This window comes from Rhododendron vialii, chromosome 6a, assembly GCF_030253575.1.
Source record: "Rhododendron vialii isolate Sample 1 chromosome 6a, ASM3025357v1".
Taxonomy (NCBI): Eukaryota; Viridiplantae; Streptophyta; class Magnoliopsida; order Ericales; family Ericaceae; genus Rhododendron; species Rhododendron vialii.
In genome coordinates this window covers 37,969,680-37,996,174 of record NC_080562.1, presented here as the reverse complement: position 1 = coordinate 37,996,174, position 26,495 = coordinate 37,969,680, and the positions used below count along the sequence as shown (strand labels likewise).

General features: G+C 37.2%; 3 protein-coding genes across 7 annotated transcripts; 2 read left to right on the top strand and 1 right to left on the bottom strand.

Annotated features, from left to right (window-relative positions):
- Window positions 1-416: 416 nt before the first annotated feature.
- Window positions 417-3,568, bottom strand: LOC131331557 (transcription elongation factor 1 homolog). 2 transcript variants are annotated; one of them, XM_058365584.1, is made up of 5 exons: window positions 3,417-3,568; window positions 2,048-2,182; window positions 1,731-1,801; window positions 839-860; window positions 417-729 (listed from the first exon to the last, which is right to left on the bottom strand). In XM_058365584.1, exons 2-5 carry the CDS (start codon window positions 2,158-2,160, stop codon window positions 669-671), a joined length of 267 nt encoding a protein of 88 aa, XP_058221567.1. In that variant the 5' UTR covers window positions 2,161-2,182; window positions 3,417-3,568; the 3' UTR covers window positions 417-668. The 2 variants fall into 2 exon arrangements, with proteins under 2 accessions (XP_058221567.1, XP_058221568.1); XM_058365585.1 differs by lacking the exon at window positions 3,417-3,568 and adding an exon at window positions 3,356-3,377.
- A 9,604-nt stretch (window positions 3,569-13,172) lies between these two features.
- Window positions 13,173-19,771, top strand: LOC131331556 (probable E3 ubiquitin-protein ligase ZFP1). Of its 4 annotated transcripts, none has more exons than XM_058365582.1 (7): window positions 13,173-13,320; window positions 13,571-13,648; window positions 15,794-16,516; window positions 17,107-17,510; window positions 17,623-17,703; window positions 17,860-18,027; window positions 19,337-19,771. In XM_058365582.1, exons 3-7 carry the CDS (start codon window positions 15,826-15,828, stop codon window positions 19,469-19,471), a joined length of 1,479 nt encoding a protein of 492 aa, XP_058221565.1. In that variant the 5' UTR covers window positions 13,173-13,320; window positions 13,571-13,648; window positions 15,794-15,825; the 3' UTR covers window positions 19,472-19,771. The 4 variants fall into 4 exon arrangements, with proteins under 4 accessions (XP_058221565.1, XP_058221563.1, XP_058221564.1 ...); XM_058365580.1 differs by having other exon boundaries at window positions 13,571-13,657; window positions 15,797-16,516; XM_058365581.1 differs by having other exon boundaries at window positions 13,571-13,657.
- A 5,623-nt stretch (window positions 19,772-25,394) lies between these two features.
- LOC131328710 (uncharacterized) lies at window positions 25,395-26,258 on the top strand. The gene has a single exon (XM_058361617.1). The coding sequence runs from the start codon at window positions 25,395-25,397 to the stop codon at window positions 26,256-26,258; it is 864 nt and encodes a 287-aa protein (XP_058217600.1).
- Window positions 26,259-26,495: the final 237 nt, after the last annotated feature.

Sequence of the window (26,495 nt, the reverse complement as noted above, 5' to 3'; positions counted from 1 at the left end):
AGCAGGTTAGTGAGAGAAGGGAAAGGGGAGGCCACCACATGAGTGGTAGTCGGGAGAATTGAACCCAGGACAAAGAAATGGGGCAAAGGGTGCTCGACCAACTGAGCCACCACCCACATTCTATTCTCATCGTTCATTGCATGCAAAATGATCAAACTAACGCCTCACGAGTCGCGGATCAAAAAAAAAAAAAACTCCTCACGAGTCCCTAGAAAGGGGCTGCTTCTTTGTTGCAAAAATTTTCTACTTCGGTAAACTCCCATTGGCATAGTGCCAAAACTCGCTGCCTGAATAGGATCTGGATTTGAACCCTGCAAACCTGGAAAATAAGAACTACAAGCACTCGATGAAAATCTAACAATTCCTAGAAACATTCATTTTGACAAACCCAGTTCTGAGAATTTGATCACTACATCTGATACTCAATACATGTTTTATATTAATTGCGAAAAGGCATACATATTTCAAATACAAACCATTCCCCTCCCTAGGACAGCAACGTTCGGCATATTGCACCACATACCATAAATAGCCTTAGAGATGCTGATATTGATACGGATACAAGCCTAGCATTTCTATACATCAAAGTCTGCCTTAAAGAAGAACATTTATTTTTAGTTTTCCCCATGACGACAAAACCAGAACATCTGAAGGTCCGAACAACCCTTCTAAGCAACATCATCTTCAACACTGTTGACCCGTTCACATTCATCGATCCATTCACTATATCTGTGGACCACACAACTATGTCAATTACACGGATACACCGCAAATGCCGGGGGGGGGGGGGGGGGGGGGGGGTGGGGGAAGGAAGAGCATCAAATAGAGATTAACTTACATGTCTATAGGTTCGGTTAAAGCTGCAAAAAATAAAAAATTCAATGTCAGTTCAAACTAAGAAGAATGAAAGAATTGTGATAAAGTGAAAGCCATTGTATCAGCATCTCAAACCTTTTGGAGGAAAAAAACGTGCATCCCCTTGTACGTGTTGGTGCATGCGTATGTGTAAAGGATAATGATAATATAACTAGTGTAGGCCATCATATCGGCATCTCAAACCTTTGGGAGGAAAAATATGGGCAAACATATGATCGTGTTCGTGTATGTGGATGTGCAAGAGTCAAACCATCCTTTATCCGGAAAAAGCTCCATACTTTTGTGGCTTTGCCATTTCTTCTCCTTTATTGATTTATTTCATATCACAAGTTTGAAGAAATCTTCTCTCTAAGACAAGTTGAATGCAGACCCGATCCAAGGGACAGACCCAAGAGTTTGTTTTTGGGATGCCCAAACTCGGGAGAGATTTTTCAACAATTGATATTATTGCTATACTCCTCAATTTTCATTGCAAGTTTATCATTGAACTATGACAATTTTAGTACAATGAATGATAAAATTCTATACGAAAACATAACCAATCAGACCAACACTCGCCGTTAGGAGGATTAAGTCAGTATACAGTTTGTCTATATTGCATTGACTTAGGGCCTTGTAGATTTTAAGCGGGCCTATTGCAATATGATACATCTTTGGTACTAAAATTTTCATTGCATACCCTAATCCTTAAACTTGCTTGCGCCCCTGCCCGAACCCAACATATCACAGACTCCAGAGTCCAGATCACAAACTATAGCACTTCCAATCATTCTTCTTTTCTTTTATGATTTAAGTAACTTCCAAATTCTAATATCAAAAAACAGGTCAAAATAAATAAACAAATCCATATATACCTGTCACGGTCATGCTGAAGTTCTCTTGGCAAATCCTGCATAAAGCCTCCCCGATCAAGTTCTTCATATCACTGTAAACAAAAAAAAATCTCATGTTTCAGTCCAAAAACCACAAGCCAAATACAGAACAAGAACAAAACTGAATTTTGATAATCTCTCTATCTCTAAGGTCACTTGAGTCTCCTAACAAAGAAGATTGAGACACAGGAACATATAGCAGGTACAAAATAATCAATTGCCATTGCCATGCAAGCACAACACACTCCAAGCGCATACGGAACTGGTGATCATAGGAAAATTCTTCAATAGACACTTACATACGGCATTCCACACTGCTTCCATGGTTACAGAAGGGGCAGCTGAAAACAGTGTCAAGCTTATCCATTCTCTTCTTTGGGGGTGGCTTCGCCTTCGACTTCCTTTTACCCATCTGTTGTCACTCAACTATTTTCCTTCAGTGTGATAAAAAATTAATGAGTTCATTGGTTGGGTCGAAAATGATAAACTTCAAACTCAACACCACCATCTACAGGATTCAATAACTGAGGTATATGCATTGTAAACAGCATTTGATCCACATAAATTGCTATCTGCAGAATATAGCATATGCTTCATACAAAAGCACATCTTAAATTAGTTCCTCATGCAAAATAAGTAGCAAGAAGATCTTCTCAAAGCAATTGGTTCTTTCCGGCAGTGGAGGCATCTCACTCTAAGACCATTATAAATATCACTAAACAAGTGACAACATCAAACTTGACTTGTCTAACGGCATCTATCACATCCACGCTAGAAAAGACCCTCCTTGCTACGGCATAAAAAGCTCTCTAGATCTAATAGAATAGCATCCACTCATAAACCAATTAGTTACCACATGCTAACCATACGTACACCGAGATGCTTTCGACATTAGACACTCCTGATGACAGATAATTTTCCTTTACACAAATCTAGAAAGGTAAAGTGCAAATGAAAATTAAAATTGAGATCTACTAAGAAAATAAAGAACTGTCTGTGTCATGCTTCGAGTCTTATAAGCCACATAGCCGGCCCCAAGCCCGGGTAAAGTAGGAGGGTTATGTGTTAGATAGCTGATAACCAGCACGTAGAAAACAACCCTGTTAGATCCTTCTGAAATGAATCCAACGGAGACAACAGCATTTATGTAGCTGAACCCAATTGATTGGAATGTAAGACTCGTTTGGGTTTCGGTACTTATAAGTAAAGGAAGACAACTACATCCAAGTTTCCACGCCGCTTTTTACAAGGGGTAAAATAAAGGTAGCAAAGCTATGTAAACTTTTTCCTCAAAGGCCAATAGTTAACAATTCAATCTCAGAAGCAAATACAATAGTCGCCGTTCAAAAAAAAGAAAAGTAGCAAATACAATAGCGGTTCTAGTAAAATCCTAATTTTTAATTTACGCCCTAAAAAACGCAGAGTGAACATGGATCATGAATCCTAATAACTCCAATTTCAAGAAAACTCGAAGAACAAAACACGCTGAAGAGGTCGCAGACAAGAGTATCGTATAAAACCCTAATATTGAAAGAACAGGAAAAACTCGATCAATTAGTCGGCGGTCACAAGAGAAAACCCTAGATTACGAAGAACTTTAAACATACGGATGAAAAGGGGACAAACACCCAACAGCAAAACGAAGCAATTGAAAATCGAAAGCGTTACCTGAATTATCCTCAGTTCCCAACTTCAGAAGAGGGGTGTGGGTGTTTGCGAGAGAGGGAGAGAGAGAGGATCGAAGGGATATTTATACGAACAGACTTGTGAACGATAAACTTCAATTTTTGTGTGGTCCTCCTCGGTCTAAACTTGTTTCCTTAGCGAGCCTAAAAGTCAAGTTCGAGCTCAATTTATTTGTAATTGAATAGAGCTCTTAATGAGTTGAGATTGATTAATTTACTTAACGAATCGATTCTATACAAAAGAGTTGAGCTTTTGAGTGTCAAGCTTAGCTCGTTCAGCAAATGAGCCAAAGCTCGAGCTTGAGATCGGCTCGATTACTAAACGAATCAAGCCGAGCTGAGCCACAAGCAACTTGATTCGTTTGCTTCCCTGTGAACAGGTGCTTGACCGATTCCTAGTCCTAAAATAATGGGTTGCCCCAAGCGTAGGGCGGAGACCGATGCAGCGTAATATCCGGTAAGTCCGGAGTCGAATCCACAAAGACGGTGATGTGTGCTGACTAAAAATTCGGATTGTTATAATTTAAATGGGCTCTTAGGTAGCCACCCCTTGTTGATTGATGAAAGATTAACTAAACCTAGGAAATTGATTGAACTTTTTAGATAATTAAAAGGAGGTACAGTCGTAGGGTTCATAGCACTCGCAACCAGTCCGGATTAATCTGCTCCATTTGGTGTTCTTAAAAACATTCGACTTTAGAGAGAAAAAGATACCCCGAAAGATGCGAATCCTTATGGTCGCCGTTCACCCATGCGCAGCGAAGAATGGGTTTTGGACCCCCGTTCTCCCGTTCATATGGGCTCCAACGATACCTGGGTTCGTCTAACGAATGTTCTTTAATAACCTAAAATTGCCTTTTCATTTTTATTTTAAAATAGGAGCAAGACATGTCCGACCTGGGCACGGTGTGCTAATCACCCCGCAACCTTACCTATACAACTACTCACTAATCATTGCACAAGAAACAGAAGAAGCCCTAGATTGAAACATGATTTCTACTACATGAGATGAAAAATAAACAAGAGATCAATACTAAACAAACACAAACGAATAACTTTAATGAAGAGCATAAATTAAAATAAGTTACCGGAGAGAAAGTAATTGAACAAAGCTTCAAACTTGAAAGAGAGAAGAAAACAAGAAATCAATCTAGAACTGTCAAATAAAATTCGGAATCCCCTCAGTCGGCAGTCCCGTTCCTCTATTTGTACCCCCGTAGTCGGCAGCTCAGTTGCTCTGTTTTGTACCGTGGGAAGCCCTAGGATAAGTGCTGTAGCCCACCCATTAAAAAAAACCTTTCTCCTACTTTTTAAATTCCCAGCCGTGGCCCATCATTTAGTCAAACTAAATGTGAACTATTTGGGCCACCTAATAGAAGTTCAAGTCCAATTCTTATTTTTACTTCCTGCGACAGCCTAATTCTTTGGCCAATTGACTTGCAAGTATTACTCGTTTTCTTCTGTACTCATGCTCGTCGTGGCAAGAGCTAAACTTCAAGTACTTTCAATTTTGCGCTTTTTGTATAAAATTGTCCAAATATCTACAATCACAATAATTAAGCATTAAACTCCAAATAATAATATAAATGGAATTTAACAAAGATAAATTAGAGGGCACTAATGTGCACATTTACGCGCTTATCAACAGGTCTGTCACATAATTCTTCAAAAATAGCATTTTCTCCCGCTCTTAATTTCCGTTCTACGGTTGATTTTCATTCTGCGCTTGCATTCTCTATCTTTGCATTCACAAATTTATAAAATTGTTTGGGAAATTTGCAAAAATACTTTTATCCTCGTGCTCTCTCACCCGCGCACTATAGGATTTACAGTGAACCCCTCTCTAATCCCATTTAGGATTGGAGCGCCATAAATATGGGCCGTGACCCATCCCTCAACGAACATTTTGGAAACCCCCTCCAAGAAATCCCCAAAGGCATTGTTTGGGCCGGTTTCATACGGATATGAACTGGATTTCGAAACCACAAACATATAATAGAGTCGGGCCAAAAACTGGGCTGGGCTGGGCTGGGCTGTCACCTTACGCTGTGTTTGGAACTTAGGCCTGTTTGGATGGGGGCTACCAAAGGGATATTAGTAATACCCCTCTCCTAAGACCGTGGGCCCATAGTTAAGCCATGGTTTGGGAACACATTTTGCCGAGTATTAGCTAAGCTCTAGATTTTCTTGTACCCCATAATGCCTCTGGCGGGGGGGGGGGGGGATTATTTATGAGGAGGTTCAAGGGTGTTATTACATAATACCCCCGGATAATACCCCATCTCTCTTCCATTTCAACTACAAAATAACTTTATCCTCCTATTTTAACCCTCATCCAAATCAAGTACTATTTAATCCCTCTTGTCACATCAATGTGGGCCCACTCTTTTTACATAATATCCCCTATTATCTTATCTCCTTCATAACTAATACCTCCAATTTTATCCCACATCCAAACATGCCCTTAGGCTCTGATTGTTTGGGCATAAAATATTTTCCGGTATTTGTTCTATCTATTTTTTCTTGTGTTTTGTTGTATAAAAAATAGTTTTCACGAAATTGACTTACTTTTAAATCTTTCATAAGTTATTTTCCAAAATAAACCCGTTGTTTTCTACTGCAGTTTTCACTACTCAGTTTCCTTGATCGTCACCCACATTCAATTTCCTTATTCTCAGACCTCTCTCTCTCTTTCTCCCTCTACACTATTTGGTCGATTTCTGAAAATATTTTTCATGCGCCAACCAAATACTGGAAAATAAAAGTTTGAAGTTTATTTTTCTGAAAAAACATTTTACATTGAAACAAACAAAGCCTTAGTGAAAGTGATGGCAAATAAAATACGTGAAAAAATGAGAGGGACATAGGAGAAAATTTCACTATTTACAATACTAGAATTCGTTATTTCTCTCATCTTTTTCTCGTATAATCAAACAATATGGAAGGATTTTTATTTTATTTTTACTTTTTTTTTCTCTTCCACAAGTTCTAATAAACCCTTGGGCTCCGAATCTGATCTGATTAATATTCGGATTATCAAATTATGGAATTGAAGTTACTGAATTTGGAATTTTTTTGAATCGGATTCGGATCGGATTGAATATATTCTATCGATAGGCAATGGAGGCAAAACCATTCCTGTAAGAGCAGGTCAAAATCCTGGACAACTGAAGATAACTTTTACTTATACATTTGACAATTGGCGGCTTAACTAGAAGCATAAACAATTCTTGCATGCCATGCCTTTTGCATGAACTGTATGCTCTTTATAATTTAATCAAAGCGGATTCATGGTTGGTCAATGTAGGTTATAACCAAAATCAAAGGTAAACTATTTGATAATTAAGAAAAACGAGAAATTATTCGTTGCTCCAAGAGCAATGCCAGGTGGTGCCTCCCACCTTTTTTTATTTATTTATATCTGCAGGTGCCTCCCACCTTAAATATCCACTGACACGCGTTTTCTTCTCTTTTGTCCCACTAGACACAGCCTTTTCTCTAAAATTAAGTGTTTCAAATTTCAATCCGTTTGAATGGGTGAGAAGATTTTATTTTTTATCATTTAATTCTAAAGGGTCATAATTAAATTTTGACTATAGAGCTCTTGTTGATAAAGCTTAAGAAAGTCGTAGAATCAAATATCTCTTAGGACTAACCAACGAGAGCCTTAGAGTTAAAATTTAATTATGACCCTTTATAATTAAATGATCAGATAAATAAAATCTTCTCACCCATTCAAACGGATTGAAATTTGGAACACTTAATTTTTCAACCATCAGTTTATATATTAAAAAATATGGTTAAAAAATTAAGTGCTTTAAATTTCAATCCGTTTGAATGGGTGAGAAGATTTTATTTATCTGATCATTTAATTATAAAGGGTCATAATTAAATTTTGACTGTAGGGCTCTCGTTGGTTAGTCCTAAGAGATATTTGATTCTACGACTTTCTTAGGGTTAATCAACGAGAGCCCTATAGTCAAAATTTAATTATGACCCTTTAGAATTAAATGATCAGATACATAAAATCTTCTCACCCATTCAAACAGATTGAAATTTAAAGCACTTAATTTTTTAACCATATTTTTTAATATATAAACTGAAGGTCGAAAAATTAAGTGTTCCAAATTTCAATCCGTTTGAATGAGTGAGAAGATTTTATTTATCTGATCATTTAATTCTAAAGGGTCATAATTAAATTTTCACTCTAGGACTCTCGTTGGTTAGTCCTAAGAGATATTTGATTCTTCGACTTTCTTAGGGTTAATCAACGAGAGCCCTATAATCAAAATTTAATTATGACCTTTTAGAATTAAATGATAAAAAAATAAAATCTTCTCACCCATTTAAACGGATTGAAATTCGAAACACTGAATTTTGAAGAAAAAGTTGTGTCTGGTGGGACAGGGGAGAAGAAAATGCGTATCAATAGATATTTAAGGTGGAAGGCACCTGCGGATAAAATAAAATAAAAAAAAAAAGGGTGGGAGGCACCACCTGGCATTGCCCTTGGGCAACGAATAATTTCTCAAGAAAAACGTACCAAAAAGAAAAAAGAAAAAAGAGAGGAATCTTTCGATGTCATGTATATGTCCACCTAATTTGTACCTGCAATCGAGTTAGATCATGTGTTTAGGTCAAACTGACCTAATCTTTGGTTCCAATCTACTAAACTCAGTTTACTTTACTTACTAAGGATCTGCATGATCTTATTAACTACATATATTTTTGCCTTTGTCGTTATACTTTTACGCCTATATATATATATATATACACACACACACACACACAAGAAGGGAAATGACTTCGGTGTCCCCGATCATTTTGGGGACACCGTAACTTTTGGCATAATAAAATCATTATGAGTATAACTAAAACCATTATGAGCATAACATAACCATAGCAAGACATAACTTGTTTGTTATGCCTTGTTTGGTTTTTTAGATATTCCTTAGTTATGCTTTGTTTGGGTTCTGTTATGCTTGTAATGAGTTTTAGTTATACTCATAATGATGAAATTATGCTAAAAATTACGGTGTTCCTAAAATGACCGGGGACACCATAGCATCATCCTACAAGAAGAAGATCGTTGATAACATTTGAGAGGAATATTTGACGGATGATGCTATGGTGTCCCCGGTCATTTTGGGAACACCGTAATTTATGGCATAACTTTACCATTAGGAGCATAACTAAAATCAATTACAAACATAACAGAACCCAAACAAGGCATAACCGAGGAATATCCAAAAAACCAACCAAAGCATAACTAAATCCAACCAAGGCATAACAAATAAGTTATGCCTTGCTATGGTTTTGGTTATGCCTTGCTCTGGTTCTATTATGCTTGTAATGAGTTTTGGTTATACTCATAATGATTTTGTTATGTCAAAAGTTACGGTGTCCCTAAAATGACCGGGGACACCGAAGTTATTCCCATATTTGACTATCGAAAGATGGATACGGGAAGCTGCTTATTTGTATATTAACTCATTTTTGAACATCAATAAACTAGGGAGAGATTGCGGATCAAAAAAAAAAACTAGGGAGAGATTAATGCATTGCCTCTTTAAAGCCTTTCATGACGTGGTGTTATTTGGCGGCCGCCAGGATATTAGCAGTGGCCCTCATAATTTCCAACAATATAATATAGATGGCTGAAAATTAGGGGCCGTTTCACTTTTTTCAAAAAAGTATTTTTTGAAAAAGAAAGTAATTTTAAGTTTAAAAATCATGTGTTTTCGTAGATAATTTTTTAACCAATATGGATTTTGATAAATAGATCTCATTGAGAACTTTAAAACGGTGCAAAAAAATTAAAAAATTATTTTTCATTTTCATTATTTTTAAATTTGAAATTATCTTCTTTTTTTAAAAAAATGAGGTAATTGGAGAAAGTGGAACAGGCCCTTAGTAAATGTACGGAATCCGTATATCAACTTGTCACGCCCATTTTTCTTTCATATCTATCCCCGTCCCTTGAAGCGGGGGGCTACTGCCCCAAGGGGGCAGCAACGTACTGCTGTGCTCCATTTGTGAGTCCACCCCAGTCTTGGTTTGATGATCCGAAGCGTTTACTTTGTAGAGTTCATTGAGTAGAATAATTCTGCAAAAAATCAGCTTAATTGGATATCATTAAGTGCCTAATCGAAACTTTTTTATCTTGAAAAGAATGGATCCGAAACACTGGATCAAATCCACTGTAACCCATGGACCGAGAGTTATATGGGCTCCGATCAGATATTTAATGATATCCAATTAAATTGATTTTTTGCATAATTGTTCTACTCGACGAGCTCTACAAAATGAGCGTTTCCGATCATTGAAGCAAGACCGGGGTGGGCTCACAAACCTGACACAGCAGCTTGCTGCTGCCGCCCCTTGGGCAGCAGCCCCCCGCTTCCCCCTGTCCCTATCCCTATCCCTATCCCTCTTTCTTTTGCAGATTATCTTTATGTGATGATAATTACTATACTATAAATAATTGAAGTTTGTCAACCCACTTGAAATTAGGGTGTAATGAGTGGAAAGAGATGTAGAGAGGAATGAGAATAATAATTGAAGATAAATGTAATGAATGAAGAGTAGAGATTGAAAGTAAGAATAATGAGTATTTTTTTGGTTGAATTTTTTTTTCCAAATCTTGGTCCAAACAAGGCATAATGAACTTGATATATATATATATATATATATATATATATATATATAGACACACATATATATATGGCTAGATATTAAGAGCCGTTCCACTTTCAAAAGTATTTTTTAAAAAATGAGGTAATTTTAAATTTAAAAATTATGTGTTTACGTAAATAATTTTTTTACTAATATGAATCTTATTTGATAGATCTTATTGAAATCTTTTAAACAGTGCAAAAAAATTTGAAAATAATTTTTTTAATTTTTATTATATTTGATTTTAAAATTACATTCTTTTAAAAAAAAAAGAAGGTAATTGGAGAAAGTAGAACGGGCCCTTGTACATGTACGGAATCTGTGTATCAACTTGTCACGCCCATTTTTCTTTCATCCCTATCCCTGTCGCTATCTTGGAGGCAGGGGAGTTGTTGTCTCTTTAAGGGGCAGTAGCCTGTTGTTCCGGCTGAGCAGGGCTTGCTCAGGTCTCGCTCCAATGATCGAAAAGGTTCACTTTGTAGAGCTCGTCGAGTAGAACAAATGTATCAAAAATTAGTTCAATCGGATATCATTAAGTGCTTAATTGAAACACGTATAACTTGTCAATAATGGGTTCCAATAGCTTTGATCCCGTGTTTCGGATCTATTTTTTTCAAGATAAAACTGTTTTGATAAGGCTTTTAATGATATCCGTTCAAGCTGATTTTTGGTACACTTGTTCTACTCGACGAGCTCTACGAAGTGAACATTTCCGATCATCAAAGTAAAACTGAAGCAGACCCCATTTGACCGAAACAGCAGGCTGCTATTTCTTAAAAGAACTGCAGTTCCCCCACCTCCTACTATTCCTATCCGGCTATCCTTATCCCTCTTTCTTTTACAGATTATCTTTATGTGTTGATAGTTACTGTACTACAAATACCTGAAGTTGTCAACCCACTTGTGATCGATTTGTGTCGATCACTTGGGAGAATTTTTTTAATGCCCACCGGTGGATTTGTTTAGAACACTCCAAATAAGTACTTGTTTTTTAAAAATACAATTTCAAACTCAAAAAAAAATGTTTACGTAATTAATTTTTCTAGGAATATGGATCTTATTGAGATCTTTTATACAGTGTAAAAAAAATTTTAAAATTATTTTTCATTTACATTATTTTCTAATTTGAAAATATAAAATAAGTACCTATTTTTTAAAAAAATATTCTGGAATGGAGCGTAATCATCCATGTGGCATGTGATCTTTGAAGATTGTACCAACTTGATATGATAGCTAACAACTATTACAAAATCAAAAGTTATCTTATCTGAGATTTAGGGGTGTGTTTCATCTAAAGATTTCAGGTTCAATTCTCTTCGTCAATAGCTCTTGGGCCTACCTCACCCTAACACGTAAGTGTGTGAAACGACTGTCAAATGAACTGAAGAGATTAGTTCGAGGTGTGCGAAATGAGCTGAAGAGATTAGTTCGAGGTGCGCATAGACTGGCCCAAAACACCTTGTATTAAAAACTAGTACTACTAAGACCCCGTTCCAGAAACCTTCTTAAAAAATAAACAGCTTATTTCACATTTTCAAACTCAAAAATAATGTAAATGAAAAATAAATTTTTAATTTTTTTTGCATCGTATAAAAGATCTCAATGAGATCTTTCAAACAAGATCCATAATGTATATTTTTAGATTTCAATAAACCCCTCATTTTTTAGCTTGAAATTGCCTTCTTAAAAAATAAGGGCTTTTTTCCGTTTCCGGAACGGAGCCTAATTGTTGTGGTTTGAAAAAACTAGTACTAAATCAATGCACGTGGTTTGAAAAGATTTGTACCAATTTTGTTGCAATAGAAAAAAGTGATAACTTGTATACACATCCAATGAAAAGTTGTAGTGGTGGCAATTGGATGAAGGGTGGGACTAAGGCTTGGGTTGATTGGGATCTGTTTGCCAAAAAAGGACGAATACAAATACTCCTGCTAGTGTACTACTACGTATTTTATGTAATTCGGCGTCCGGACTAGTTTTTGCTGGAAAATGATTTTGGAATTTATATTTGGTTTGTTCAAAACCATTTAGGAGTAAATGAAAATTGACTCCATTGATCTCCATGTAATAATTGGTCGAAGAAAGTCAATAACGATTAAATTTTTTGTGATGGATGAGTTTTTATTTTTTATTTTTTAGAGATGTATCTATTCGTTGACACTTGTGTTGGATGAACAATCGTGTTTCCTCATGAACACGCCTATATGCGTGTGTTTCCATCAGTAGTTTGCTGAATTTTATTTTCCATGTTCATCTGAGTCTTGAGTCCTCATACGAAAGGGAACAAAACATTAGTTGGTTTGTTAGATCCATCAATTGTAGTGCTACTTCGATGGGATTATAACCTGTGATATAGACGTCAAAGATTTCGTATGCACCATAACATGATGAATCATTCTTAAGGACATAGCGTCTTAATGCTAGCCTTGATCTTTTTTCATGCGGTACTTTTTCAAGTTCTATATATTTTGATCGTTCATAATTCTATCAAATAGTTTCGCAATAGCACAACAAGTACATATATTTTACAGTTTTCTTGTACTTCAATCGATACGGTGAAATTGACAATTAAGTAAACCTCAATTTGTACCCAAAAAAAAAAAAAAAACTTGTTTTGAGTTCTTCACTAGCTAGCTAGTTTCATTCGATTGCCTATACCAGGGTGATAAAAATGCCATTTATAAATATTCAGCTTAAAATGTCAGATTCGTGACCATTTTGTTAGATTAATCATTCATCTTGACGAAGAACGGAAAAAAAAACTACAATCAAAAGTCCCAAGAGAGTCAACTAATGAGAATTTTGCTTGAAAAAGATTGCTTTCACATATTTTAGAGTCGTCTCATTAGAACTTTTTTCAACTCTCATTAATATTTTGTGCTTTTTAAAATTCTCTCTCTGAGACCAATTATTATTCAATGAAAATCAGAAAAAATCAGTTAACACAAAAATATCCAGTGTCTTCAGAGGAAATCAATTATATCCAAACACACCCTTAGTTCCCATACAAGGAAAAAGAAACAAAGAAGAAAATACTGGTTAACCGCAAAACCAAACAGCAAACTTTGCAGTTAACGGTAGGAAAAAAACAATTACAAGAACATGGCACACCGGATTGAACTCTCTCTCGATAAATACGTTTTCACGAACTTCTCTTTTTCTCTGTCTCCTCCAGATCCCTCGACCATTCTCGCTGATCAAACCCCAATTCGGTTAGTCCTCCCAATGCTTCTCAAATTTCCCAAAACCCAATTTTTGTTGTGAAGATTATTTATTTCTTCCTTCTTGTAATCTTCCCTGTTTATGTATACATTTACTATATCTTGTGACAGAAAGTTTAGTTATGGGGCTTTTCTTTTTTCCTTGATAAATTTAGTTGTGGTAATCTAGAGATTGTGATTTCCGATGATCCAAGTTTATTTTTTATGCAAAATTTGACGGGTTTTTTTTTTTTTTTTGCAGGAGTGATATCTTTTATACCCTTGCCAGGAAATACCCAAAGCTGACATTTTAAGGCTTTGGATTATTATTTTTTTTTATGTAGAAAAGGTATTTTTTTTTCCAGTTTTTCACTCGTTCATTTTTTGTTAACGTATCTTGTTAAATTTTCATCTCCTTCTTGATCTCATAGACTTTAACAGGTTTTGTTCTTCTATATGATCTTTATAACATTATTTTCACCATATTGTCTAGCAAAAAGATGATGTTTTTGTTGATAACTTAGTGGGATTTCTTTTTTCAGCTTGAGTTATTGTGATATGTGAAGTTTCCAGGGTAATGGGTGCTTTATGGTATATGGGTATGTGAGATTTATTAATCACATTTCTTCTTGATATATGGTCGAAACTTCTTCCAAAAGGGAACAACTAGCAGCTCGTTTGCTGGCTGGATAAGGTTTTGGGTGGTTAAGGAAGAAGGGTGGATAAGAGGTGGATATATTATAAGAAGTGATTAGTTAAGGTGGGGGGATTAGCATATACTTGGGTTGAGTAGTAGTTGATATGGGTGGAAAAGAGCGGATAATGTGAGAAATTGCAACCATTGCACTCAGAATACAAAAGAGGTTGATGGGTAATTCGGTCTTTTTCCCACCCGGAATAGCTAACCTGGGGGGGTGGGGGGTGGTGTTAGCTAAGACCCCTCCAAGAGGTTAAGCTCTCCCCACCCACCCTTCTCCCCCTAACAAACAGGCTCGGGTTGTTGCTACTAGAGCAAAATTTGGGCTCCGTTTAAAGTTTTGCGGTAATTGGATGTTATTGGAAGTTGGAACCATTGCATTAAAACTTGTTCCCTCGGGCTGCTTTCAGTTACATACCCTCTTGGGGCTGTATCGCATTCAAAGTATATACCACTAGAAATATCGCTGTGGGAATCATAGTCATGTCTTGATGGATTGTATGTCTTTCCTTATTTGGATGAATATATCATTTAACAAATTAGTATAATTGTAGTTTTTTTTTTTGCTAGTAAATGTTCTTAGGCTTTGGAGATTCTGTACCTCATAAGTATATTCTCACTTTTCATAGCAGGTCTTGTTGACCTGAAAACGGGGGATTTTTGTTTTAGGTTGAAGATCCAGGGAATGAGAATATTTCCATTCTTATTGGCAGTTTTAGGGATTTTGAACTCAAGTTTTAGCTCTGTTGAAATTCTCTTTTGTGTGCATTTGCGAAGTCACTACAAAGTACAAACCGTCAAAGAGTTCACTAAAGAACAAATTAAAACCAAGGCAACATTAAAAAATATGAAAGTACTAAAAATTGCAGATATGATTTACACACGAAAGAAAGGCGAATGTCTACCTTAATGTAGTTCCAGAATAGTGCGGAATCGATTCGCTCTAAAAAAAGCATAGCCCTAAACGTCTATCTATCAATTTGCATAAGCTTGGTTTTTCGAAGTCACATTAGAGAGAGAAGCTGCTATATGCTTCTAAATTCTGCCATTTATCCAATTTTGTTAGACAAACAAATATGAGACGTTGATAAATTTTTATCAATAATGTCAAGAGTCATGTTAAAACAGTTAGTCATACAAGTTATCTCCACCTAACCACTAAAAATGCGTATAATTATTCAGAGGATGGCATAATTTACAGAAGAGGAACAATTGTGTAAGTAAACAAAAATACAAAATCGCTTCTTGTAAAGAAAATTATGAGGCAAAATGCTTCTAATGGAACTGAGAAGAACAAACAGTGGATAGAGTAGTCCCACCTATATCATATGTAATGGGCTCTATGCATGGTAAAGGTGCAATGTGAAGAAACTGTATTCGATGTTGGACAAATTAGTTAGGTACTAACTACCTAACTGGGTAGAGCTAGGGGTGGTTTGGTTGGACCAGCAAGATTCCTATCAAGATGAATCTGTCGGTTTGTTGCGCTCAAACTATTAGTCACTGGTTTGGTTGGTTTAACCAGTGCTAAGATATTAAAAGCAACCAAATCCCTCATTTTGGCCTTTTAAGTAAAATATAAGTGCAGTTATGGTCTCTGCTTTTGTAGCTTTTATTTAATAATTTGATCTGGTCTCTTGCAATCATTAACCTGGTGAATAGGAGTCATAAGACCTACCAACCATTCAATTATTTATCTCCTGCAGTATGTTTTATTGGAAAATAATTAACCATTGCAAGAGATAAATCTGATTGCTTTTTTGAACTTTGTGATATTTCCACTTGAAGCAGGAATTGGCCAAACTCATTTTATACGACGAATGGGACAAAGGAACGTGATGTGCACCAGTCAGATGACTGATATGGAGCTTTATCAACAAGGCCAGAACCATCTCCGTATGGAGCCTTGTGTTCCTTTTGGAAGTGTAGCATATTTCCCACAGCCTAACATCCACACAATATTGCCAGCTTCCCGGACCCTGGTTACTTTTGATAGTCGTCATCTACCTGTCAGTCATGAAAATGCTTTATTTTATGGAATATCACAATACAACACTTTTCAGCAGCAGCATCCCGCTAGATATCTCAATTTGGGTGCTTCTATGAATCCATGCGGTTCCAGAGTGTTCCCTCTTCCAATAAACCAAGGGTCTCATGATCAAATTGTTGGAGTTCCTACAGATGACTATGGAAGGAACAACCAATTTGTGAATGGTGTCAGAAGTCCATTTAAGAGAAAAAATGCAGAAGGGGTCCCGGGTAGTTTTCAATATAGTAATACTTCGGCTGGCTCTAGTTCTGCCATTGCCCCTTTAAATACGAGGCCCATTCAACCTGGGGTTACTCTGATGGATGCTACATTTTTTCCACCTGCCAGTTCAGGTACTATTGAGCCGGACTCTATTGTGACGCGTAATTCGAATACTTTTATTCGAGCAACCTATCCAGGTCAGGCTCTTCAGACTGCTGGTTCTCCCTGGAGTCAGGCACCTGCTGTATCCTATTTGCAAGGTAACTTTTTTGGGGCTTGACATATTCTCTAGCATTCCGGTGCTTCTTTATCCTTGAAATTTTTGAAGAAGCTTTCCGTTTTCCTTTTACTTGTGTTCTGACTGTAATGTACTCCTTTAGAGCAATGACACTTGGTAAGGGAATGGGATTTGTGTTGGATAAGAGCGGTTGGATGATCCCAAATATCATATTTAGGGATTCAAGTTATAAAACTATGCATATAACTCTCCCAATAAATATGGAATGCTCTATTTTAACTTATAAAACCATTTGACTCTAGAAAATAAGAAGTAACATGAAGAACTGATTATTGATCCAAGTTCAAGTTTGCAACTCATGTTGTTAACCTCTTGGGTGGCCCAAAAAATGGGCTGGATCTTGAGGAATCTCATACCAGGAAAGATGAATCCAACACTTACGGAAACCCGGATTGTGCTCGAGTCCATGTAACATAGCGGTGGTAAGATGAAACAAAACAAGGAAAATAGTCTCATTTTATCGTACAGTGGTGTTGCCGTATTTATGATTGGTCTTCAGCAGGATTGAAACTAATTGTGAATCTCTCTCTCTCTCTCTCTCTCTCTCTCCAGGGAGCAGCTGTGTTAATGATCGATGCACAGAGGCAGGAACAATGGGTGCACAGGGGTATCAAGAGACAGCTAGCAATATAAGTTCCACAACTTTCCTCCCTCTTCCTCCCATATACCAATGGCACCCCACTTTTCATCATTTACCACAACCCATGCATGGAGTGAGGGGCCAGAATATCAATTTTGTTTCTCAAGTAGCAACACCTTCTCACGGAGTTTCGACAAATAGCACTTCAAACACCAGTATGCATCCTTTCCAAGATGGCATTGAGGTGGGGCCTAGATATGTGGGACCTCTTCTACAAACAGGCCTTAGGATGTACCGGCCCCACCAGAGGGCACTTTTTCCTGAGGCAACTGTGAGGCACCATGACCTTCCTCACTTGAGATTTCTCCCAGCAGATGTAAATATTTCTCTATGTTTCGATGATATAGTTTGTCCGAGATGAAATTATGATTCATTATGTTTCACCGCGTATGTGGAAATTGGCTAAACATTGTTGGTTGCGCATGTAGGAAGTTGCGATGCTAGAAGTAGGGAATTCCATTGATCATAACAGAAACATGCGCCTAGATGTAGATCATATGTCATATGAGGTAACTAGAGGATTTACTTTCTGACTTTAAGAATGACAGAAATCATTGTGTAGTAGAATAAGTAATCAACGATACGATTTTCTTAACTTCCATCAGTTGGTTAATTGAGCACACTTATAAAAACAAGTTAACTGTGATTCTTAAGTTATATTCCAGGAGCTTCTTGCATTGGGAGAACAAATTGGCTATGTGGCCACTGGATTGTCGGAGGAGACCATCTCTAGGTCTATGAAAACCAGAACGTATAATTTGCCCACTACTCCCATGAACCTGGAAGATGCACCTTGTGAGGATCAGGAAACTGATTTCTGCGTCATATGTCAGGTATTGTTATAATTCTGGCTTTATGTTTTTTTATGGGTCGAAAAGTTCGAATATACTGAATGAACAAAGGGCAAACTGACATACACTCTCTTAGACACGCCTGTACACGGCACCTGTAACAAGGAGCTAGGCAGCCAGCTTACCATCTGTAACCCATCAAGTTAAATTCCTTTATAGACATGGTTTTTCTCACAGTTTACTTCGCTACCGCGTCTTTGTTTTCTTCTGCTCATCTTTTGAATTATTTGTTCCAATATTAAGCCCTTTGTTTCGAAGTTGAGGAAAGATGGGAACAGAAGGGAAAACCTTTATTTTTCTCCTACTTTGTTTTTTGGTAAGAAAGAAAAATGTAAGAAATTCTAACAAAGAATGATAGAAAGTGGTCCTCCATCTTTTTTCTCTTCATATTCTTCTCTCTTTTTTGTTACTCTCGTTACATATTAGTTTCTTCCTCTTTTCTCTCCAAACCCAAACAAGAGAGTATTTTTCTTCACATTTTCTTTCCCTTTTCTTTACAAAACCCGAACAAAGGAAAATACCTACTTTCTCCTTAATTTCTCTCTTTTATTTTTCCTTCCTCTACATTTATTTCCTCAAGTTCTAAACGTAAGTCTATGCTTGACATGCTGAGTTTTCTGCAGTCAGTACTTTTTTTTGCCGAGTAAAAAGGGCTGGGGCGATGTCCGTAGTTGACCCCCTTAGGTGTGACCATAGGGGAAATGGGGATTCCACCCACCCTGGAATGGTCAGATTTGAGTCATAGCTGACCTGGCCGGGAAGGAAATATTTTTCCATTACCATGTCGCAAGACACGTAACCAGAATCCCACTGAAATGCAAGTTAAACTTGAGGCCTCCTGTACCATCCATCTGGTCCCAAGTCTTGAACCTGAGACTGGTGGAAGAAGGGAATGTTCTTAGCCCGCTGCCTCAGCCACTTGGACTACCACCTCGGTGGTCTGCTGTTAGTACTTGCTGAGGCGTTTTTACCCTCATAGTCTTTAATGGTCTTCTGATTCCAAGTCAAGGAAGTCTTTATGAATGGTCTTCTGATTCCAAGTCAAGGAAGTCTTTATGAATTTTTTTGTCTAAGTAAGAATAGACCTCTTAGTTACAAGTAATTGTCATGATTATGGCGTATCAACTGGTCCTGAAGCAGTCTATTTTCCATTCCCTCTTTATCAATTGGCCTGATTTTCCAAGAAACTGCCATAGTCATCATCAACATAAATCTAAATCAAGGCGAAGGTTATTGCTCTAGTTTGGAACTGATGGGGTGTTTTTGTATATGTCCATTTGGTATTTTTCAGACCGACTACGAGGAACAAGAGAAAATCGGGACACTTGATTGTGGACACGAGTACCACGTAGATTGCGTGAAAAGGTGGCTGCTCATCAAAAACACCTGCCCCATCTGCAAATCCTCGGCGTTGACAGAAGGCTGATTTCTGGAATATCAATTCAAAATCACTTCCCTGTCGTTATGCTCCGAAATTATTTACATGAATATAGGTAGTTGAGGCGATGTTGTTCTGTTTATACGTAGAGACCCGGCAAAGGGTCGACCCTGCTCAAAACTATGTTTTGTTGCCGCATGTCTGTTTATTAAACTCGTACATACGTAGTTGTCGCTGATTGTTCGATCATGGATCGAGGGCTAATAATGTCACCATGTATATATTTTTTATGAAGTGGAACGTAAAAAGTTGTTGGCTAAACTTCAAAATTGATTATTTTGCTGCCCATTGCCCATTGGTGAACGTGTTTTTATTTACATTTTTTAGGAAGCGTAAGAAATTCCATTAACGGAGAAAAGTACAATTGTGTTTATGGCCGTATGATAAAAGGTTTGCCGACGGTGGTGGGTTTGGTGGACGTTTGACTGGCTTTTATCTTTTGTTTCATAGATCACATTGTCTTTAATTGCTGGTCTGTTTTTTTTTTTTGTTTTGTTTTGTTTGGCCAATATTGTATACATCAATGGGTGGATGTTAGTATGGGCTCAGAGGCTGTCCATAGTTTTGAACTCCAAATTCGCCTTCCGTGGGGCTCGAACATCCGCCTCCACTGTGGTGACAACCAACTTCCTAGACAACCAATAGGAACAAAGACGGATCCATGTATGGGCGTACGGGGACCGTTTATGGGATTTTTTTTTCAAATTATAATACTAAAAATTAGTTGTGTTTTTAATTTGTTAAAAACATCTAGAATGTGTTCGTTTTGGATTTCAATACCCAATTTCTCTCAGCACACAGTCTTTCATAAGTTTTTCCTTTCTTAATTAATCTCATTTCGCTTTCTATTTTTCTTCATCCATTACCCAAAGAACATCTCTCAAAACCTAAATCAAACAAACCATTAGATTCCCAACATTGAAATTTTAAAATCTTGTTGCTCATAGTTCGGCCCCTGCGTTTATGAAACTCTGGTTCCGTCCTTGACTAGGAAGGGTTTCTCATTGCTGGTCCATTTACTAACCAAAGAAATTAACTCATAATTTGTACTCCCTCCGTCCTTAAATAAATATTTGGCATGCAAATTTAGGCCTTTAAAAAGATACATTTGTTTCGTTAAAAAATTAAATTTTATTCACAAATCAATAGATAACAATGAGTTTTTTAAATTGTGAAAAAAATAGATCTTTTAACAAAAAACATGCATGTACTTTAATACTTAGGTTTGTACGCCGAACACGTATTTTGAGGACGAGCGAGAATATGACTTCTCCGGGAGTAGTTGGGGACGTGGGGGAGTATGACTTCTCCGGGAGTAGTTGTGTCAGCTTTTCTAGTTTTCTTTAATACTATTAATGGACGAATTATTTAAGCTGATGAAATTGATAAGTTGATATCCACGCATTTTGACGGAATAGGAGATGCTGCCGATCATCTTTTTGTAGAGCGGTGCAGAGCAGTTCGGTAATCAATGGTTCGGATATTAACCAAGCAATGAAAGATTTAAATTTGTATGCGCTCATATTTCATCCAATTCGTCCGTGATAAAATAAACAACTGGATTGATCGCTCTGCACGTGCTCGGTGGCATTCCCGGGTCCCATTTTGACCACATGAAGGACTGAAAGATCAATAGATAACGCGTTTAGCAGTAATGGTATTGAGACTAGTATGATTATATTCGGCAATGATTTAGTAAATTGTAAGAATTCATTACCAAATTACGCGTTTATTTAAATTTAGACGAGTTTTTGGATGTACCATGTTACGAAACTCACTTGAAAGGTCTGTTTGGATTTGTGTACCTTTGAGAAATCGGAAAAAAAAAGGGACCGCAGAGGGCTTGATCTGAGCAGTTTTTCATAAATGTTGACAGAAATTATTTTATTAAAAACTACACAGATTAAGCCATTCCCGGTCTTTTTTTTTTGCTGATTTCTCCCAAGTACCCTTAAAATCACATTTTGAACATATTGAACAACTAATATCATCAAAACTTGATCGGGAAAGGGGAGATCCGCATTTTAGCAAGTTAAGGTGGTCCGGATAGGAAGTTTTGTATATGTATGTCATCCTTGACTTGATTTCCAAGAGTATTGATATGTAAGGTATGACATCAGATGATACTAAAGAATGATGCATAAAGATAGCTTCCACACCACTATTTTGTAGTAGTTGTTGGTCAAGTATTTCATCAATTACTTTTATTAGGACTCAACTTCTCTACCGTCCAAACAAAGACGGCAAGAAGCAGTCGCATCTCGACCTCCCATCTCATGCAGCAATTAATGGTTTAAATTTGTTAAAGATACGATTTTCAAAAAAGAACATAAAAGATTGGTTAAAAATACTAAAAAGAATCTTCAACAAATCTAAACTATAAAAAACAATAGTGGACTATCGAGATTGCACAGACCCTCAGACGGCTAGGAATCCATATATATATTTTTTATAAACTCTCTACATGTGTGGGCAAAGTTTGTACGGGAACACAGCAGATCCTGATTTTTCAAAGGCCTGAAGCAAAGATTAAAGTTGTGAGCTTTTTCTTATTGGCTATCATAAAGGAATTCTTATTGGCTATCGTAACAAAGACTACAGCAGGAGGGGCTCCTAACTTTTGTAAATTTTCAGGGTGTCTAAAGCGGCCGCACCTCTAGTGGCCGACTCTCTTAGGTGATAAAGCAGTCCTATTTGGATCCATGCATCAGTTAGGTCATAACTCCCTCATGGAATGATGCTAACATGCTTTGTCTCCTAGTTACTCAAATTATGTTCGGATGAACTGAATGAACACTGTAAAAGAAAGGTCGATAGAGTGTTAATTACTAATCCTTAGTGATAATGAGAAACAATTTGTAATTATCACTTTATCCTGCTAAAAGGTCACTCAGACACTAAGTTTTGTTTTGTTGTGTGTATATTATTATCGGTTTTGGAAAAAAACAAATTCACATCGATTGATTGACCCTAGTGCAAGTTATAATTCTAGTAGCTTTTAGCGGGACTTGCCACAAAATACTGTGCACCTGAAATTCAAGAATCGGGGGAATGCTACGAACGCAACTTTAAAACACAACTTGGTATGCATGCATCTGAAGTCGTTTAATGCACAAGGGTCCGCATGCTTCAATTGGCCACGAAGGAATTGTGTTCATAGACTTTTTTTTCAAGGGAAGTTACACAATGTGGTTTCCATTCAAAACCTGATATATAGGTCAAGTTCCGCTAAGATTTTTGGGTTTTTTTTATAAATTTTGTCTTTATTCAAAAAAAAATCGCGTTTCTTAGTTTTGCGCCTAACTTTTGTGAATTATTGATTCGCTTCGTCAAGACGAATCAGAAAAGTTAAAAATTATGACTTTTACTTAAATATTTTTTGAAATATTCACGATATATAAAACCCAAAAAGCTATCTAACAAACACGATTTTTTTTTTTGAGTAAGGACAAAATAAGAAAAAGTCCAAAAAAACCCTTTAGTGGAACTTAGCCGTAGAATGACATGGTAATGATACAGTATTTAAAGAAGTGAAATATCCTATAGTTTATTAGTTTCACGTGACAGTGTCTTTATTAATGCCGTTCATGATTTCTTAAAAAATTATAACTTTCATTGTGTTATAATAGGTTAAAAAAAAATTACTTTCAAAAAGCCCTAGAAAAAGAAAAAGGTCAGATAGATGACATGATTTTGTGCGATTCTTTAAAGTTATCCTTTCCATAGGACGAGCCCTTGGATTGTTTTTGAATTTATCACACAAATGACACCTATAAATAAAAAATAATGCTATGCAAACAAAAACTTTAATACCAATATCGAATACCAAATAATGCGCTATTTTGAGATTTTATTGTGCTTATTTCAATAATATAAATTAAGTTGTACAATACTTGCAAGTATTAAAATACACCGTGAATTATTTAGAGCACCCGTCAAAAAAGTTAATAGAGAAACATGTTTGAATAATGTGTCGTCATGAAACCGTCAAAAGGAACGGTTAGAAAAAGTCGATAGGGTGGAAATTCGAATGATCATCCGCGTCAAAAACGCGAAACATTAAATTTATTCCTAACACTTTCGTACGCATTTATGTTCTTGTCTGTTTCTCGTATATCATATCACACGCAAAGAGCGAAAATGACTAGTACTACAATTTAATTAAAAGGGTTTCAACTTCTCTAGTTGTTTGGCCAATGTGGGCCCATCATGAGGGGGAAGCCCCCACTACCTGAACCGTTGAACTTAGCTATCAAAAGTAAAGATTATTTGTTACTACTAGTAGTAGTACTAAAAAAAAACTTACTATTAGTAGCTGAATTGGATACAGCTAGAGAATCATCTCACGTTCTCTATCTTCCATAAATGAGTTTCGATACACAACTCCGTTCGAAACCGTTCGATACACTTGAGCATTACACAGTGTATCGAACAGACTCCGAATACAGTTACGTCCGGTATTGTGTTTTTCAGAAGTAAACAGAGTTATTGTGTATTTGGTGCGAAATTTTTTAAAACCATTATATAGAAAATTAAATTAATTTTCAATACAAAGAATAACACAGTTTTTGGGTAACGGAGACAGTATGACTATGAACAGTACGAAGTCTCCATATTCTTATCCTTATCTTATTTTATTTAGGCGAGTGTTAAAAACCTTTCTTTTCTCCGTCGGCTGCTCGCTTAGATATATACAACTGCTAGTAATAATTAAATAACGGTGAGAAAATAAAAGTCCAGCTCAAAAGGATCAGTTCGATTGGCTGATGGGTTTGCTTCTCACACGATGAACAAGTGTTCGATTCTCGGGGTTAGGCCGCACGAATATAATTTCTTGTGAATTTTCTAATCCCTTCGTGATTGCATGTCTTCAACCGGACCGAGAAAAAATTAAATAATGTGCACGTAAATTAATCTGGACGCTCCAGACAGTCGACCAAAGCAGGACACTCAGACCGTCGACCAAAACAGAAATCTACTAAAAAAACAAAGAGTCCACGTTGTTATCACAGTATCACTTGCCCAAGATAAGTTTGTGACTACTAAACTATACGATCCTACTTTGTCCTTTTGCTTCCCAAAGACTATGCCACCCTGGGCCAGGGCTGCCGTAGAGCATTTTTCTTCAAATTTTCCACGGCGTCAGGGTTGCGTAGTGCGTTGACGCACTACCGCTGTCTAAGACAGTTTTTGAGTGTCGGACTGGTACCACATACGTGGTATTCCATTGGCGATTTCAGTCTGTCAAAAGTGTATTGGACGGTTTGAATTTTAGAGAGAGAAAAAGAGGAGAAAGAGTGATCGGTTGAAGAGAAAAGAGAAGGAATAAATCTGGGTCGTCCAAAATACATTTGAACGGCTGAAATCGCCGTTGACAGATACCGCACATCAACATCATCTTAACCCAATTCGTTAAATTTGTAGAGCGCATGGAACACGTTATATTCTACATCTAATATTTTCATCCACCTGGTAGCTATACATCCGTATATCTATCTGTATTCAGGATTTTAAACCGTGGTATCAGAAAACGGAACCGTATCAGTGATACAGTCACAGATCTACCGGTATAAGTGCCGGTATCGGTCAACGATACGTAAATTTATGACGGTATCGAAAGTCTAAATCCCGTTAGATAACAGCCTTTATTTAAAACCTGGCCCATGCTAACCTTTTCCTCTTCAAACAGAAATTTCCCCAATTCCTATAAATAAACCAATTCAATCCCAAGAAACTAGACCTACAAAACCCGGATGAAGAAGAGGCAGAAGAAGCAGAAGCAAAAGCCATCTCCCTGGCAAGACCTTGACCGCTCCCTCCTCTAAAAAATATTCTCTTTCCTTACTATGTTTCCTATTTTATGTTGTCTTACCATCCTCTGTTTTCCAAGAAACTAAACACACAAACCCAGATGAAGAAGCAGAAGCAGAAGCAGAAGAAGAAGCAGAAGCAAAGCCCATCTCTTTGGCAAGACTTAAACCCCTTCCTCCTCTCGAAAATATTCTCTTTCCTTGATTTCAATGACCAGCTATTCCGTGCCCCTTTTGTCTGCCGTTCATGGCTCTCATCAACCGTGGACACCCTGTTCAAAAACTCCAGCCTTGACCTCCGGCTGATCGACACCCTTGATGAAGAAAACCAGCGGCTGAGATTCACCCACCTCCTCAAACTGGCCTTGAACCAATACCATGGATGGGTTTCCATCTATTTCCCCACCAAACACCTTTTTGGATACTTTGGTACTCTGTATATAGCAGAGAGGACTCCAAGTGTTTCATCTGTTGTGCTGTCTAGTTCTGGGGTTTGTGGGGATTTTGCAATCTTTGTCTCCCTTCTTTACTGGAAAAACTTGAAGGTTTTCCGGGCTCCGGTCGGCCCGGAAAACGGGTTCCATCTGATTTCACAACTGGCTGATAGATGCAAGAAGCTGAAAGAGATCAGGCTTCAGGGGACAATTATGGAAAAGGAAGTCTCAAGCATAGTAGAAGGGTTTCCTGGGCTCCAAATTCTTGATTTTTCCGAATCTACTCTGTCTAGTAATGCTCTGGATATTGTTTTTGATGGGAGGTTGAAGTTTGTGAAGGAGATTAACATATTGCATTCCAAAGTCATTGATGATGAAGGGAAGGATATCAGAGAGGATTATTGGAGATTGAACGAGGTCAGGAATAGGGTGCTTGAGAAAGCTGCTGGGATCAAGAGCTTGAAGAAGTTAAGCCATTGTTTGGTGAAGAACTGCCCAGATTGCAAGGATAGTCCTAATCCAGAGGGATAAATAAGTTTGTTTATCTCTGGTAGCTCGAGTCTCCGAACCACCTTACACATTGATATTCGGAGACCTTATCCCACCGTCCATTAGCAACTAGGCCGATTAAAACCGATGCCAATTGACACGCACCTCAACTGATCCACCGTCAATTAACAACTGGTCCGATTAAAGCAGATACAATGCGCCGCATGGGCTGGCGGCTGGCCCAGAGGAATGGAAAAAGCTATTGTCCGATAGTGGTAT